The sequence below is a fragment of the Vanessa cardui genome, chromosome 5, assembly GCF_905220365.1.
Source record: "Vanessa cardui chromosome 5, ilVanCard2.1, whole genome shotgun sequence".
Lineage (NCBI taxonomy): Eukaryota > Metazoa > Arthropoda > Insecta > Lepidoptera > Nymphalidae > Vanessa > Vanessa cardui.
In genome coordinates this window covers 13,933,915-13,952,112 of record NC_061127.1, presented here as the reverse complement: position 1 = coordinate 13,952,112, position 18,198 = coordinate 13,933,915, and the positions used below count along the sequence as shown (strand labels likewise).

Below are 18,198 nucleotides of genomic sequence, written 5' to 3'. Positions count from 1 at the left end.
GATTGGATTTAATTCATAAGTAATTATTACGGATTAAAAACTATAAACTAATGATTTACTAAGTTTCAATTTAATACCAACAAAATATTATGAAATTAATCATGAATACAGTTGACAATACAAAATTTGTTATGGATACCCCTTGCTCTTGCTACGTTAGAAAGGTGACGTCACTTCCTGACCACGTCAGGAAATATGATGTACAATAATAACTTAATTAAGAGACATAATAAAACAAATAGTATTGAATAAATAAGCTTTATTTTTGGCCAAACTATTACATTGCATACAACTTTACATCTATTGTAATAAAATCAATTACTGAAGTAACAAATAAATCAATATAAAATAAAAATATAGCACGAATGCGCGACGAACCCACTATTAAACATAACAGGTGGAAAGCGAAGTAAAATCGACCTTAAAATTAAATACATAGAATTTAATTTCCAAAAAATAAGTAAACTCAAAAAGCTATGTATCTCCATCCTGGAACAATTTGTTTTAATTCTTATAAAGTTCGAAAGATTATTGTATTGTTTACATAATAAGAATTGATGACATTTTTAGAGTGAAATTTACAAAATTTCTAATTTACAGAGTTAATTTTGTTCAGCATATTTTTAATATATCAATTTTTACAAACGCTAGAAGGAAAGCGACTTATACGCTGAATTATACAATATGATTTATATTTCATATAAAACTCTTTACACTTCGGCAGTAAATAGGTTGTGACGCAATCAAGAAACACAAAACCCGCTATGAGGTCAAAGTGTAAGGCTCGTAAATTATTTAAAAAAAAAATGGATTATTCTAATTTATAAAAGGGAAGCCTTAATTACGGATAGACTGAACATACGTTCGTGAATCAATATTAAATCGAATCAAAATTTACCTAATTTTTTTATATTAGGCCCTTTTCACATGGGGCGACGGGGTACTGGCCATTATACAGAGTATACTACCAAAATTGTATCAATAAGAAAGCAATTAACTTTAAACAACCATAGACAATTCCTAGTTCCGTCCATTAGGAACAATGAACGTGATCCCGTTTCGTATCCGTCAGTTTGACAAACGAAACTAATATAGAAGATTAGGATTTTCGAAACCCCTATATTATTTAAAATAGGAACTCGTGAGCCAACGAATTTGGTCACGTTATATTTTTTTATCCTGGCCACCCCGATTATTATTTTTTTTTTTTTAATTCACACACCGTGTGTTCAGTCTAAGATCGAAGCACCAGTGGAAACACTGAAGCACCTCTTTATATAATTCTCTCATCCTCAGCACGATAAGCAACGACATTGCTTTACAAAACGACGTATCGACCGATCGTCGAGTTTAACTGTAAAAATGTACTTTATCGCAAAATGCTTACGGTCTAATTTACACTAACATTGTGAAATCATACATTCAAATTAATACTTTTTCAATAATTATTGCCACGTTTACGCGTCACTGGCACTGAGTAAATTAGAAGCTAGGTATTAAAAATAGACTCCATTTTAGTGCACCAAAACATCAACGACCTACGCAATACGTGAGTCCACTACGATATACGGGGTAGAAATATACATATATCACGGTCTCTTATTGATTAACACGAAAGATGAAGAACGGAACGTAGATTCGAACGATAATCACCCTTATTTGAACAGAGATAAGTGTGAGAGTCCGATGCACTCGTACGCTCAGAGGCTGTTTCAAATGCTTGGTACAGGAATGCTGGTGTGACCGCATGAAGTGTCGATTTCAATAAGACTGACTAAAACTAAAAAGTGTCTCTATTTCTTGCGACATAAGAACTATTCTCGATCGGCACTACGGTGATTTATACAATTATATATCTTTTTAAATAGATATCGTATCTATAAACACTAAGTTTAAATATAATTTTGTAATTTGAAGGTAATGTCTACACTAACAAACACTTAATAGATTTACTTTGAATATTGTAGAAAAATCTTAGTCCTATTGTATTATAATGATTAATAATAATAAAGAATTTTTTTAAATGATGATAAATTAGTATTACATATAATATACAGATTACATCGACAGTATAAAAATAGTAATGGATTTGACAGATTAAAAATAGCGTTACATTCAGTAGAATTATTTATAAGTCGTATCAAAAATTATCGGAGAGGATTTTAAAGGAAACGTGTTCTGTTATAAGTTTCGTACGAATGTAAAATGCGTATCGTGTAAAACATTTATATAAACGGGAGTTCTCTTATTCACTAACTTTTGTCAATCCTCAGTCAGCCGTACCATCGACACTTTCATTGGATTGGAAGTTTTAAACACGTCGTCGTGTGTGCGTTACAAATTGAAGGATATCTTGAGCAATGTGAAGTCATAGACAATTTTTCGTAGACTATGGCACAAACAACAAAATGGCGTTTGTCGAACGGACGAACGTTACACGATTATATACTTATTATATAACGATTCAGCGATGAAGTTAGACAAGTTTTTTTTAATGTATATTAAATTACAAAAGAACGCCAAAATATAACTTTTCACAGAAAAGTTTGAAAATAATCGATAAATATGAAAAATCGATTATAAATGAATCGATATTTCTCACGAATTGTACTGTTATGTTGACCTTACTTCGTTCCACATCACAATTACAATGATATCAATTACGACACGTTGTATTCGGATTAAATTGTCTGTAGCGATCGTCTCGTCCGACAAAGCCAACACAGATCAGAGGTTGCGACGTGTTCGAATCCAATCCACAATGAAACCAAGCGCTTAGTCCTTCCAATCCTTTTTGATCTCGAAGCTCCATTCCCACTGGAGATGGATGTTTTTGTCGTCGTCGGTGAATAGACTGTTGACTGTGTACGCACCTCTGGCCATCATACCGGAGGGGGCGTCTTCTGGGGGGGTCGTGTACGATTGGATCTCCGTCTTCGGAGGGTAGGAGCCGACCATGTGGGTCATTTTGTCCACTGTAATGTAAAATATCTCAAGTTAACACATATTTAAAACATATATGGAATTATTTGATGGTAGGGCTTTGTGCAAGCCCGTCTGGGTTGGGTACCACCCACGGATTCGGTATTCTACCACCAAACAGCAATACACATATTGTTGTTTTCTGTGTTCCGGTTTGAAGAATGAGTGAGCCAGTGTAAATATAATTAAGAGGCATCATAGCTTTCATTTTTGGTGGTGCATTGGAGGTAAAAATAATGTTTAATATTTCCTACGCCTATGGTGGTGACCACTTAAAATCATCCAAAGTTAAATTTATACACGAAATCTCATTATTTAATAGCATGTCGGTATCCAAAGTTTCTTTGATCACGATTTCATGTTCTTTATAAATGTCACAAGGCTCAAAGGCATGTGTCATACGGTAACGAATAAATTCAATAACTCATATGCTGATATTATTTATATGTTACGAATCTCGATAGGCTACGATGGACCTTATATTCATTGCAGTTAGGGTGACATTGGCGTGGCTTCGCATCGATCATTGTATACAATACGTGACACCGCAGTGAATATTTATAGGCGTGTAATAATAACAGTGTACGAATATAAATTAATGCGTTATTAATACATACCGGGCACTATCCAGATGCGTGGAATGAAAAAATAATTTGTTATTATACATATTTATATTAATAATACATAAGTATTAATTAATTATTTGACTTGCAACTTTTATGTTAGTTTTTTTTTTTATATTATTTGGCAAAGGTAACGAAAATGGAATCATAGTTGATTTAAGATTAATTTTCAAAGTTCTATCTATTTTTTTTATCTTTCTAAGATAGACTGTTAGTTCTGTGTGGCTGTTTGCTTTAAGCCATTAGCTTAGAATTTAACAAATTAAAAAATAAAAGTAATTACAACTGAGCGAATTTATTATTTGCAATTGCATATTAAATATTATTAGTAGTAATTTTAGCACAATTTTATTATTAAGTTATTTTTGATTGCATTTTGTTGTCATGTTTCATGTTTCTTATTGTTGTTTGATTCCATATTAGACTTTGCTTAAGACTTGAGTTATCATCAGAAATGAGTATGAAATAGAAAAGAAATGCCAAATTGAAAAATTCAAAATATCTGTTCAAAAATCAGAAACTAATATGATCTCATGTAAGCTGAGATGGCCCAGTGGTTAGAACGCGTGCATCATAAGCGATGATTGCGTGTTCAAATCTAGGCAAGCACCACTATATATATGTGCTTAATTTGTGTTTATAATTCATCTCGTGCTCGGCGATGAAGGAAAACATCGTGAGGAAACCTGCATGTGTCTAATTTCATAGAAATTCTGCTACATGTGCATTCCACCAACCCGCATTAGAACAGCGTAGTGGAATATGTTCCAAACCCTCTCCTTAATGGGAGAAGAGGCCTTATCCCAGCATAGGGAAATTTACAGGCTGTTACTTTACTTTACATATGGTATTTGTGGAGCAATATGCAACCCTCCTCTGTTAGACATTTTATTATTTATTCAGCAACGTACTATACAAAAATAAAGCAAAACTATAATATAATACTCAATGCTTGCAAGACACATGTATAGACTATTTAAGCTAAATTAAAAAATACATATATACAGATTGGGTTAGTTCAATGACCTTTTTAATTAGAACAATTTCGGTTAAATTTTGAAAGGAAATATGATCAAATGTGTCGTTATAGTAACAACACATTTTGGTACATGAATTGTAGTACGTATTACATTTATAAAGCCTAAGTGAAAATTATGAAAAAAATGATTTGCAACATATAGTACATACAGTGGTCAAATGATTTTAAAACTTCTTTGTAACGTCGTTATGCAATGTTTGTACAGAGAAACTTTGAGAGGAGATGGACTGATATTATATTAAATATATATGGTCGTTAATTAAGGCTTTTATTGATTCGCAAGGTCCAAGTTTACACAATAAGTCGTGACGCAAATTTCAGATCGACACACTTAGTTTCGACATTTATGATATAATATGACTCCTTATGTGTCATATTATTATTATATATATATATATATATATATATATATATATATATATATAAACATATATGTTTCATATCAAAACGTAATGATTTAAAATTACTCATGGAAAAGCGATGTATTGAAAGTAATATAACTAAAAATTGTCATTCATAAAGATGGTATGGGTTGTATTTGTAACTAGCTGTGACCGCGACTACGTTGGCGTTTGAATTTAACAACAGATAAATTATTGTTATACCCTAAGTCACTCCTTGTTACATTATCTTTCCCAGTGAAAATCCAATCAAAATCGGCCTAGCCTTTCTTAGCCGGGACTAGACAGACAGACAGAAATTCTAAAAAATATTATTTTGGTATATGTATGGCATTAAGTATAGAGCAGTTATTTTAATGTTACAAACAGATACACCAATATTATTATGTATATGTATAGATGAAATATCCAAGAATCAAGAGTAACTGGGTGTATACTATAGATACTGTATGTTAGTCATGTGAGGTCGCATCGCAGGCTTTAAATATTACCTACTAATTACAATTTCAAGAAAGCTAAGTCACTGTAGCCGAAAACGGCTAGGTATATATATATACTATAGAGGATGGGCGACAAAGTCTATTTGGATAAAATGCAATATTGAATTCACCTGGTACTCCTATGCGGTAGGTCTTCTGCACATATTTCAGCCCGTGGACGATCTCGCGCTGAACGATGAAATCAATTCTTATCCGATATTGCACACCCTCCTTTATTATGAACACCTGAAAAATAACACACAAATGTTTTTATTTGAACTGAATTGAGAATTAATCGTACGAAGATCTTTTTGACTATAAATTTGATATATGTACAGTCGGGGTAAGAAAGGGTTCGTCACCTTAAGATCTATTTTCGTGTGCTCAGTATGAGCGATAATCTGCTTCACCGATCGAGAATGACATATTGCGTCGCAATGATTTGATGTTTAGATTCAAAGGGTATTAAGAGTTTAAGAATTTATAAGGAATGAATTTGAAAACTGACGAAGGTTTTCTTAATCTATACATGGTAAATGCCACAAACATCTTATTATTGGGATAGTAGAGTACGCAAAAGGTTATTTATAGACAGTTTCTTTAGAGATTAAGATCTGTTGATCGTACATATGTTGTGTTTATATTATCTTATAATCTCCTAAATCAGTAAGGACTTTAAGCAACATAATAAAAACAAATAAATATTGATTATTTTTTGTTGAAAATTAATATTTAAATATTTAATACTTCTAATGTAATAATAAACTCAACTCAAACTCAAATTGCTTTATTCAATATAGAAATATTACACTTTCTTATTGATGGTCAATTGAAACAGTAGCACCGGTTCAGAAATGAAAATACTCTGACCTGAGAAGAACCGGCAAAAGAAACTCAGCGGTTTTTTTTTGTCTCATACATTATATTAACAATTTAGATGAAATGACATAGCCAGGAGATTTTCATTCCCATGGTGTGCTATCAATCATAAACTCATTAATTGTACCCTTTGAACACGAGCGTTCCTTAATATTTTTTTTTTTAATTTGGCATAACTTTTTTAAATAACATTGATTGGGAGCAAACAGGCAACGTAGCTCTTCTGAATCATATCGATATCCTTGTACAATTTCGTGCATTGTATGCGACTTGAATTAATAATACAAAATTTATATCTTTTATGACACATATATACAGGTCAAACTATATTTTATGTTTAACATAACAACCTGTCAATTTCCTGCTTAGTTAAGACCTCAAGGAGAAGGTTTGGAACATATTCCACCACGCTGCTAGAATGCGTGTATATATACATACATGTGACTGAATTTAATTGCAAAGATCGCTACGAAATTAATTGCTTGAAAATTATATAGTAAATGAGTTAGGACCCGAAATCATCAGTTAAAATACACGCCTTATAACCACTGGAATACGTCGGCTCAATATATTTTAAAACTAAAATAATTAGATGAAGTCCTTTCAAACGCGTATAGTACGACACAAATTAGATGTAGCATCGGTAAATGCAATGGAATGATAATAAAACCGATTACTGCCGATTTACACGACCAATAGAAATAGCTCCCTATCGCGCCATTCGATGCTATTCGGCGCTATAGATTCACGCGTCAGAGAAAGCAAGTGTATGTAAATCCACGCGTCAAATTGAAGAATATATTAGGTCATATGATATTAAAAGTTATAACGTTTGTGCAAAGATCATATTCGCATGATAAATAATTATTGATAATTTGGGATAGCGTACTCAATTCGGATGTGATCGGTTTTTCGAATTTTGCCGATGCGACATCTAAGTTGTATAAGTACGACACAACTTTTAAAACATTATCGTGTACAATGTACAAGTGCACTCTCTATTCCCAAACTTTTATAGATTTAAAGGATATACATATATCGAACACCACAATGGTTTTATATGCTTTCAAAGAACGATGCTTTCGTATTATAATGTTGTCATTATTAATCATAGACAAATAAATAATTTTACTCGGTGGTAGGGCTTTGTGCTAACCCGTCTGGGTAGGTACCACCCACTCATCAGTTATTCTACCGCCAAATAACAGTACTCAGTATTGTTGTGTCCCGGTTTGAAGGGTGAGTGAGCCATTGTTAGTACAGGCATAAGGGACATAGCATCTTAGTTCCCAAGGTTGGTGGCACATCGACGATGTAAAGAATAGTTAATATTTCATACATATAGCGTCATTGTCTATGGGTGATGGTGACCACTTACCATCAGGTGGCCCATATGCGCTTCCGCCAACCTATACTATTAAAAAAAATTGTTGAAACAAACACTTAGGATATTTAAGTAAAAGAACTTAGGGAATATTTAGTTTAGATCAGATTGAGATTTAAATTGAAACAATTGTATGTCTATTTCCTAGTACAGTGCACCACAGTTGTACACCGCATACAGTACATCAATCACACCGTGCAATCCATGACTAACTAATACGTATCCTGCGTTGCATATCAATATCCCATTACATTCAAAATATATTCGATATTAGGCGGTAACCTTTATTTACAAATTATACCGTATTTATATGTAATATTTTTGATATGTTTCAGTAGGCACTGAAAACTTGACGCACTAATCCGATAGAATCTTATTATACGCGAGTAACAATATGATTTAATTTAATGATAAATAAATTCAAAATACTTATTTAAATTTATAAAATATTGAAACATTATTTATAATAACTGACTAGCAGTGACCGCGACTTTTTTGAATTTAACTAGAAAATAATAGTTCGTTTCACAGATTTTACTATAACTTATTAATTCACTATTTGCAGCATTTGTGATATTAAGTCGCAAACGGAAGGCAAAGAGGTTAGAGTTAGACTTCATTGTTACTTTATATATAATAAAAAAAAATAGCCTAAGTTACTCCTTATCACATCACCTATATGTTAGTGAAAGTCGCATCGAAATCGGTTGCCGTTCTTAGGACCAACAGCCGGCCGGAATAAACAGACAGACAGACAAAAATATGAGAAGACTAAAGTCGAATAGCGAGAACCAGAATAAAATCTTCGATAAACAATTGAAAATCACATTTTAAATATCGACGAAGTTAGAACTTCAAATAAATATGAGACAACATCACATACATTACTCTGATCCCAATGTAAGTAGCTGAAGCACTTGTGTTATGGAAAATCAGAAGTAACGACGGTACCACAAACACGCAGACCAAAGACAACATAGAAAAATGGTGGTAATCTACATCGATTTGGCCGGGAATCGAACCCGGGACCTCGGAGTGGCGAAACCATGAAAACCGGCGTACACACCACTCGACCACGGAGGTCGTCAAATATCGGAGTCGTATTGTATTGAATTATATATAAACAACGATATATGAACCAAGGACTATTTTTAGGGCACAATATATTAGCAGAGCGATTGGATACGCATTAAATACGTAAACCTAAAATTTTACCTTTATTCGTTATTCGATTGGAATATATACATATTTAAGTCATTAATTTAAACAGGAGACCGCAGCGCTGTTATTTTTGTAGGCTTAAATAAATATTGGACAGGAAATATCATCCGGCGAAACAGAGAACAAAGGATAATGTTTGTTTTAATATTTATCTTAACTATTATAGACGCGGAAGTTACTGGATGTTGTTCTTTAACGGCAAAACTATTAAATCGAATTCGATTATCGAATCGATTAAATTAAGTATGGAGGAAGCTTAAACTACTACAACAACAACAATAACAACAGCCTTTAAATTTCGCAATGCTGGGCTAAGGCCTGCTCTCCCTTTGAGGAGAAGGTTTGGAACATATTCCATCACGCTGTTCCAATGCGGGTTGGTGGAATACACATGTGGCAGAATTTCTATCAGGTTTCCTTATCATTCTCCTTCCTTCACCGCCGAGCTCGAGATGAATTATAAACGAAATTGCTTAATTTGGTTTATATGCGTACATGAACATTCAGCGTTGCTTGCCTGGGTTTCAACCCGCAATCAAAAATTATGATGCACACGTTCCAACCACTGGGCCATCTCGGCTCTTAAACTAAATTTTTAATAATTGTAATGTAACGCTTTGTTTTTATATTTTTATTTACGATTTTGTTTTAAATTAAATAACTGCTCTATTCAAATTAATATAATGTTAAAAAAACGAAACTTAAAATTTAATTATTTTGTTACTTCAAAATTATTATTGATAAATATTATTATTTGAAAAAAATTAATTATGCTGTTGTTATATTTTTGAATAGTAACAATATTAGACTCTTAATAAGACACTGTCCTGAAATAAAAAGTTTTACTCTTATTAAATTATTATTATTATTATTAAACTCTAAGTTAATAGGTAGCTTTTTATATGTCTAGCAACTGACGACTAACTTCTGTAACGGGAGCGAAGTCACATGCGACAAATAGTAATGCAATCACGTCAGCACTGCTATGCAGCTGCGCTAGTCTTTTTTGTATCCCATAGGTATGCGGATGGGCAAACTTGATGGCATGTTGTCACCATTGTCGAGACATTGGCGACGTAACAAAACTTAAACTTTTCTCTATATCTATATTCATAAAATAAAATTGGAGTGTCCGTTTGTAACATCAAAATAACAGATTTATATAAGATTTTCAATTAACATGGTTTATTAAGTTATTATTAAGTTATTAATTGCGGGATATTTACCATGTTTTTTATTTTTATTCGATGGAACTTGATATTTGGACATTATCTACGAATGTCTTGTTCACGAGAACAAACAACAAGAAACATAATAAATATCCCGCAATTAATAAATTTAGTAATAAAATAACAGATTGTTACTAAACGAATATTTAAATATACCTACGCAAGATTTTTTACAATTTTATAAATCGTCTGTCTGTGTGTTTGTTACGGTTAATCTCCGAAACGGCTGGACCGATTTTGACGGGACTTACACTGGCAGATAGCTGATATAATAAGGAGTAACATAAGTTATATAAAATAACAATAAAGTCACGCTGCAATGTCCAAATACTGTCCAGTACTGCGCGCAGTTTCGCGTGCCACCTCTCCGGCGTCATTTTAGGTGCCTCGCACCAACAAATTATATCACAAAAAATGCCTTATACGGAAATAATAAGTTATAATAATAACTAAATGTTTAAGTCAACTTGTTGTAACAGCTTGTAAATAAGATATGAAAACGGTTTAACGACACCATTACGCTTCGATTCGATTTCGATAAACTGTCAATTTGTTTTAATTCAAACGGGGCCCTGGACTGTTTATAATACAATATAAATATAGCGTTTGTAAAGAGGTGCAAAAGTGCAAACATCTGATTGATAAAGCCGACGCGTCTGGCTTGGCGGACTGCCAATAAAACAAAATTCGCGATGTTTCATAAGTATAAACAGATGGCATAGCCGAAACATCTGTCTAAGCTAGTCAGATTCAACTGTTTAAAATTACAAATGAAAGGACCGCGTCTCAAACTCAGAATAAACGAGGAATTTTAGGATTTCTAATATAATTTCGAAAATAGTTACGTTCTATACATCGACATGGTCAATGAAATATCAAAAGTGAATCATCGCTATTAAAGACCCGCGATAACTCATATGGTCGAGATGGCCCAGTGGTTAGAAAGCGTGCATCTTAACCGATGATTGCGGGTTCAAACCCAGGCAAGCACCGCTGATTCGTGTGCTTAATTTGTCTTTATAATTCATCTCGTACTCAGCGGTGAAGGAAAACATCGTGACGAAACCTGCATGTGACAAATTTCAAAGAAATTCTGCCACATGTATTCCACCAACCCGCATTGGAACAGCGTAGTGGAATATGTTCCAAACCTTCTTCTCAAAGGGAGAGGAGGCCTTTAGCCCAGCAGTGGGAATATACAGGCTGTTGTTGTTTATCCATGTTAAAAGTAAAAAAAAATATGTTACCAGTTAAAAATAGTATTAATTTTTGAACTGGTATATTTATTATATTAATTTGAATTTCGTTATCCAACCTAAAACTAATTCCACATGGAAATATAAATAATTATTTGGCACGTTCTATTTCATTATTATTTTGATTTAATTTTTTAGACGGCCTTAGACTATATAGTTAGTATGTTATATATTTGCTGAGATACAGCTTAACATATGAATCTAGTCGATGAGGAATTGTCTTCCGAAACATAAACTATAGATGATATGAGATTAAGATGTCTTTAAATTTCTATCATAAACTTAATAAACATCGACAAAAAATTGTTAATTTGCAAAAAAGTTGAGTATAAGGTGGAAACCTTATACTCAACGGACTGATATAACTTATCAATGTTATATTGTAAGTTAATAACATAATGAATCATAGAGAGAGTCTCTAGTACCTTATCGATAAGGGCTTAGGATTATTTCCTTAGCGTAAATGATATGAGGAATAATAACGTTGGCAGTACCAATGTATATGGGAAATAGTCACCACATACCCATCAGGTGTCCCATTTATCTAATTATAGATAGCTTATACAAGTCGATGGTACTACGCCTGATTCCTTAGCTTGTATCAGATTTTCCAACACATTGGGTTATGAAAATTAAGTATACTCTTGTGTTTAAACACTGTTATATGTCCGGCGCAGTTGCCTTATCTTATTTGTTATACTTTTACTCCAATATTCAAATTTGAAAGCTGAGGCGCCAATCACAGAGCCCAAAGCACACTATCGCTATCCAGATTATTGCCGCACTGACCATGCTATAAGGGATAACATAGGTCAATGTCTATAATTAACCAGAAACATGAATCAGACCTCTTTGGTGTTAATTAAAAAATAAATACTATAGTCATATTACGCAAAGCTCAGCCAAGCGTAAGATTTTGCAAGGTTCTAATTGCACAATTGTAATAATAATAATAATAACATTATTTAAAATTACATTATATTTATCATTTAGATCATCTGAACTGTTCAAATTCAAAATAATTTTAATTATGGAGAATTTAATTACGAACAGCAAATTGCTTTCATACAAATGGTTAAAGCACTTTATTCGGAAACGATATGTTTTGCTTACGGATAGCATAAGTATATAATTAACGTTTTTTTACGAACAAGGGGAGTGTCATTGAACCCACAGGCAACCTTCGTTTGTTATGTTAATCGGATGTGATCTTAGACTATTTATATATAGGTGTCGCACTTCAAAAGAACTAAAAAAACGTGCGAAATTAATTATCTATGTGTGCGTGACAGCTACGCTTGAATCTCCAAATCATTATACTGCCTTATTAGTGTGTGTGTATTTAATGGCCAATCATTAGCCATTATTTATTTCGATGCGCTCTCCGCTGTTACAGTATACCTATCCGACACATTTATAATCTGTATAGATAACCGTCCTTGCCTTCGTAATCTAATCCAATTTGATGGGAAACTTAAACAAAAATAGAATATAAACTATCAGTTGAACAGCAAAGGTGCACAAATGTTAAAGTCGAATACTGTTTTAGCTCCTAGAACACAGTTGATACCTTAGAAACTTTTTTGAGGATTTTAAACTGATGTCGTAAATTGAGAGAGACGAGACGGCCCAGTGGTTAGAACGCGTGCATCTTAACCGATGATTGCGGGTTCAAACCCAGGCAAGCACCGCTGATTAATGTGCTTAATTTGTCTTTATAATTCATCTCGTGCTCAACGGTGAAGGAAAACATCGTGAGGAAACCTGCATGTGACAAATTTCATAAAAATTCTGCCACATGTGTATTCCACCAACCCGCATTGGATCAGCGTGGTGGAATATGTTCCAAAACTTTCTCATCAAAGGGAGAGGAGACCTTAAGCCCAGCAGTGGGAATTTACAGGCAGGTTGTTGTTGTTGTTGTTGTCGTAAATTGTAGCCATATGACATTACGCCATATGACGTTACGCCATATGACTAAACTATTGCTAAAATTACATATAATGCAATCCAAATTAAAACAATTGGTATGAAGTTCTTTTGACAAATGAAGTTAAAAAAAAAAACCTCGTAAAACAGTTACCTGTTTCTTCAAATCCGTCAAATCACCGGTGAGGTCCAACTCAAGGTCGGCGCGGTCGGTCACGCAGAGCGCCAGCTTCTTCACTATCACTTTACGAGGGTCGTCCGGTTCTAGAAAGAAATTCATATTACGTTACGTTATAATATAATAATTGCTTTATTTTTTCATTGAGGAAAACAAAACAATATATATAAAACTTGTTACTAATATAAAATACATAATATACTATTAGTTGGTGCCCACGGTTTTGCCGCCATTGTAAGTGTAGGCCAGGTATTATAGGCCACAAAAAAGTCTGTGTCGTTCTTTGGAGTTCGAACTTGCTCCGCACCAAATTCCATTAAAATCTGGTTCAGTAGTCTGTAGTATTTTTTTTTAAATAATAACAAGGACAGAGATGTCATCTTAAGATGGTTTTTAATAGTTCTGCCTATAGTTCAAGTTCAGATGGCTGGATACGTGTGAGAAAATATCGTCAATTACACGCAGGTAATTATATCCCCACGAAATCATTCACCACCCACTTTAACCGTCGCATATGGTTTTTTTTTGGTATAGGTTGGTGGACGAGCAGATGGGCCACCTGATGGTAAGTGGTCACCATCACCCATAGACAATGACGCTGTAAGAAATATTAACTATTCCTTACATCGTCAATGTGTCATCAACCTTGGGAACTAAGTTGTTATGTCCCTTGTGCCTGTAGTTACACTGGCTCACTCACCCTTCAAACCGGAACACAACAATACTGAGAACTGTTATTTGGCGGTAGAATAACTGATGAGTGGGTGGTACCTATCCAGACGGGCTTGCACAAAGCCCTAATGGGTTATCCATTGTAGTGTTAACCATTCATTACATCACCAAAATGTCACCAATTCTGGGAGCTACAATATCTAATAAGTATGTACAGACTAGTAGAGTTAAATTCGTGTATACTATTTCATTGAGCCATCTCAGTTCCTCATTTAATTATACATTTGCGGTTAATTATATCGATCGGTTAAAAATTTAAACCCAATCTATTTTAAATGAACATAATATATCTTTGTTACGAAACAGGAAAAAACCGCGTTTAAAATATTATAACAATTAAAATAACCAAAGTATAATGTACAGTTCGATTAATTAATACCAAATATAGCAAATATCAATCGAAATTCCATAAATATAGTCATAAGGTACATAAGGTACCAAATCGTAATACATTTTACATACCACAGATAATATTTTTAAATTTCATCTTAACTCACTCGACACTAAATAAAACATGTTGGTTAATTCTAATTTCCAATGCCATTATATTGCTCATTCACTAATGCAATATATAGAATATTTAAATTAATTCTAATATCTTACAAAGATAATATGTTTATCATCCTATTGGGCTGCAAAACCGAGGTCTTTAGTGCGATCGAATTCGAGTTTTTTTTTTTTTTATTTGGCTCAATAATTGAACCAGTGTAATGCATTATTAATATAAAGTCTATGGGAAGTGGTAATCATAAGGTTGATGTATATGCAGCAAGTATCAGGCGTAGGCGTACCCACTAAAATAAAAACAGAATTCGATATTCGGTTAACACGCCCGTATCTCGAGACTAGATAAAACCTTTCTTTGGTCTTCATTACCAAGGACATCAACGTAAATACAAAGAAAAATGATCAAATTTTTTTATTGACCACCTGACACAATTTTGTTTGAAGCACTCTAGGACTCTATTTGAAGTATCTGATATAGATGTCTTGAGATTTTATCTCTATGATTAAATTGATTGTGTATTCGAGATCTCAGTACCTAAAGAGAGCTATTACAAACAATACAAAAAAATATATGAATCGAAATTTTTATATAAAATATTAAATATGACTAATTATTTTTATCTATTGTATTTTTTGTATGTGATATAATATAATAATGATTATGATATTTTCTAACAGTAAAATAATATAACCATATTGTTTTATTAACATTTTTAACTCAAACTCAACTCTTTGAAGTTAAAAGTACTTGGTATGTTTTCTACCCACAGTTACACTGGCTCACACACCCTTAATAGAAGAACAGAATAATTCTAAGTGTTGTTATTTCTCCGTTTACCCAAATATACTTAATATCCTAAAAAATCCTAAAACCCTACCACTAAATCAAAATTAATTTTGGTTTATATTAAAAGTTGATTTTTAATATATCATTGAGCTGAGATGGCCCCGTGGTTGCACTTGCATCTCTGATTTTAGCTTCAAGCCCAGGCAAGCACCACTAGCACTATATACATGTCCTTAATTTTTGTACATATTTCATTTTGTGCACGGCAATGAAAGAAAACACCGTGAGGAAACCTGCATGTATATTTTCATCGAAATTCTGCCACATGTGCATTCCATCAAGCTGCATTGGATCAGTGTGGTGAAATATGGTCCAAACTCTTTCCTTATTGGGAGAGATCTTAGCTCAGCAGTGGGTAATTTACAGGCTGTCACTGTTGTATATTTATGTTGGATAATCTAATTGATTTTAATTGGTGTTATATCATGAATAACATTATAGTCATGAATAATTATCAATCACTATAAATTAATATAATAACACATACATTTATCAATGTAATCACTGTAATTTATATTAATAAACATAGATTAGGGTTTAATAATTATCATCACTAGCATTAACATTCATGTAGAACATTATGATGAAAATTGCATTGATTATTGGAGATTATTGGAGATTCTAGGTGTATTGCTATCCTATTCTTATATATGGGGTTAAAAAGCGATAGCATGTTTTTTTAAATCAAATTGATGTTCAGGATTGTGTCATATTGGCAAATTAATTTCAGTAATCAAAGTTACTTTGTATTTTGTTATGGATTGTTCCTGTACATAAGTATACCTTAAATCTATCTACAACAATACTGTAGAACTGGAAACTTATATGATTCTGAATTAAAAACTTATGAATAATATCCATTTACAGGTTATAATAATGCATTGACATGTAAATTCTGTGTAAAACCTAATTAATCTAACTCTACCTCTACTAAATGGTTGGAACAAGTTTGATGCAAGTTTTGGTGTTTGTTCTAGTAGATCTTCGATTAATTAAGATTGAAGGTGGTAGATGGATGTAATAAAGAAATAAATAAAACTCTCTTTCCTTCAAAGTTGGGACAAGCAGCAATTTTATATATAGTGCCAATGTCTAAGAAGGTAAAGGTTTAATACTATAAAATAAATGCAGTATAACTTACCAACGATAACAGTCCCCGCCTGAGCTTGCCCGAGTAAGGCTTCCTTGTACTTCCTTAACGATTCATCTTCCTGGTCCGCTGCTAGAATCTCCTCAATTGTCTTTTCGGGCGGGGGCCTGTACGAGGACTTGATTTCTTCTTCTTCAGTTTCTTCTTCCTCAGGGGTACGTGCTACCTCTGGCTCTCCGGACATTATGGTGAACTATTCAATGAAGTAATTTTGTTTTTAAATTGAAGTAAAAATGAAATCATTATTGTTTACAAAATATTCTTAATTCTATAGATTATTTTTTTTTTTAATCATTAAGTACACATATTTTAGGTATAAACATCCCATAACCATCTTATATACAGATAATATATATTAGATAAAAGTTATTGTTTTTTTTTTTAATAACAATTATTTTTATTTTTAGTACAACTTGTATGTACTGATTTAACATACATTGATTTCATAACGGAATAATCTTAATATATCTTATCAAAGACACTTATAATCTAACCTAAATGGCATTATTGCATTAAATAAATTTAGATATGCAATTAATTATTTACTTTTCAAAAATTAAAAATTAAGAGATTATAAATATTTACAAATTGTATGTCATTTTTTTATTCTCAGTAAGATTCGTTTTTTTTTTAATCATGCCTATGCAAATACTGGTCAGATCGGATGTACGATTCATAGCATCAGAAACCATACAAATTAAAAAACATAATACAATGAATGAATTGCATTCAAGTAACTATGCATAAAATCGATTCGACAATGAATCACAACTTTAAGCGAAGATAATAATCGCTTAGCGCGGTCTTGGTTGCCGCTAACGTGTTTCTGGAACCGCCCTTAGGCGTTGCACTTTAACGCGTGCGAAACTAATTTATAAATTAATAGTAATGAAGCGTAGATATTTATATCTATCAGGATGCAACGACATTTATACACGCCTATGTAGTTTATACAATAACAGAGGACATTATCGGCTTCGTCATTCCAGCGTTAGGCTTATCGTGACAGGTAATGTAATATATGTATACGAACCTTATAATACTTAACGTAGGATAAGAAGAGAATACACAATATTCGCTTTCAAATAAAAACACGTAACATTAATATAGAATACACGTACAATAGCGATTAGCGAATTATTTGTAAAAAAATCTATAGATCAAAAATGACAGTCGGGCGACGGCAGAAACGCTTCCGGTCGGTCGGTATCGGTAACTTCGTTTCGCTATGGACTAAGGATGCATACACATATTCAATGATAAGGTTGATACATATATTGTTATATACATTATATTGACAATAATAAAAACTTATTTCACATAGCTCAGAATAATTATAAAGGAAAAATAAAAAGATTTCTC

General features: G+C 32.7%; 1 protein-coding gene across 1 annotated transcript; it reads right to left on the bottom strand.

Annotated features, from left to right (window-relative positions):
- Positions 1–244: 244 nt before the first annotated feature.
- LOC124529641 (rho GDP-dissociation inhibitor 1) lies at positions 245–18,052 on the bottom strand. The gene is made up of 5 exons (XM_047103462.1): positions 17,870–18,052; positions 16,828–17,029; positions 13,577–13,686; positions 5,656–5,770; positions 245–2,975 (listed from the first exon to the last, which is right to left on the bottom strand). The coding sequence occupies exons 2-5, from the start codon at positions 17,018–17,020 to the stop codon at positions 2,776–2,778; spliced, it is 618 nt and encodes a 205-aa protein (XP_046959418.1). The 5' UTR covers positions 17,021–17,029; positions 17,870–18,052; the 3' UTR covers positions 245–2,775.
- Positions 18,053–18,198: the final 146 nt, after the last annotated feature.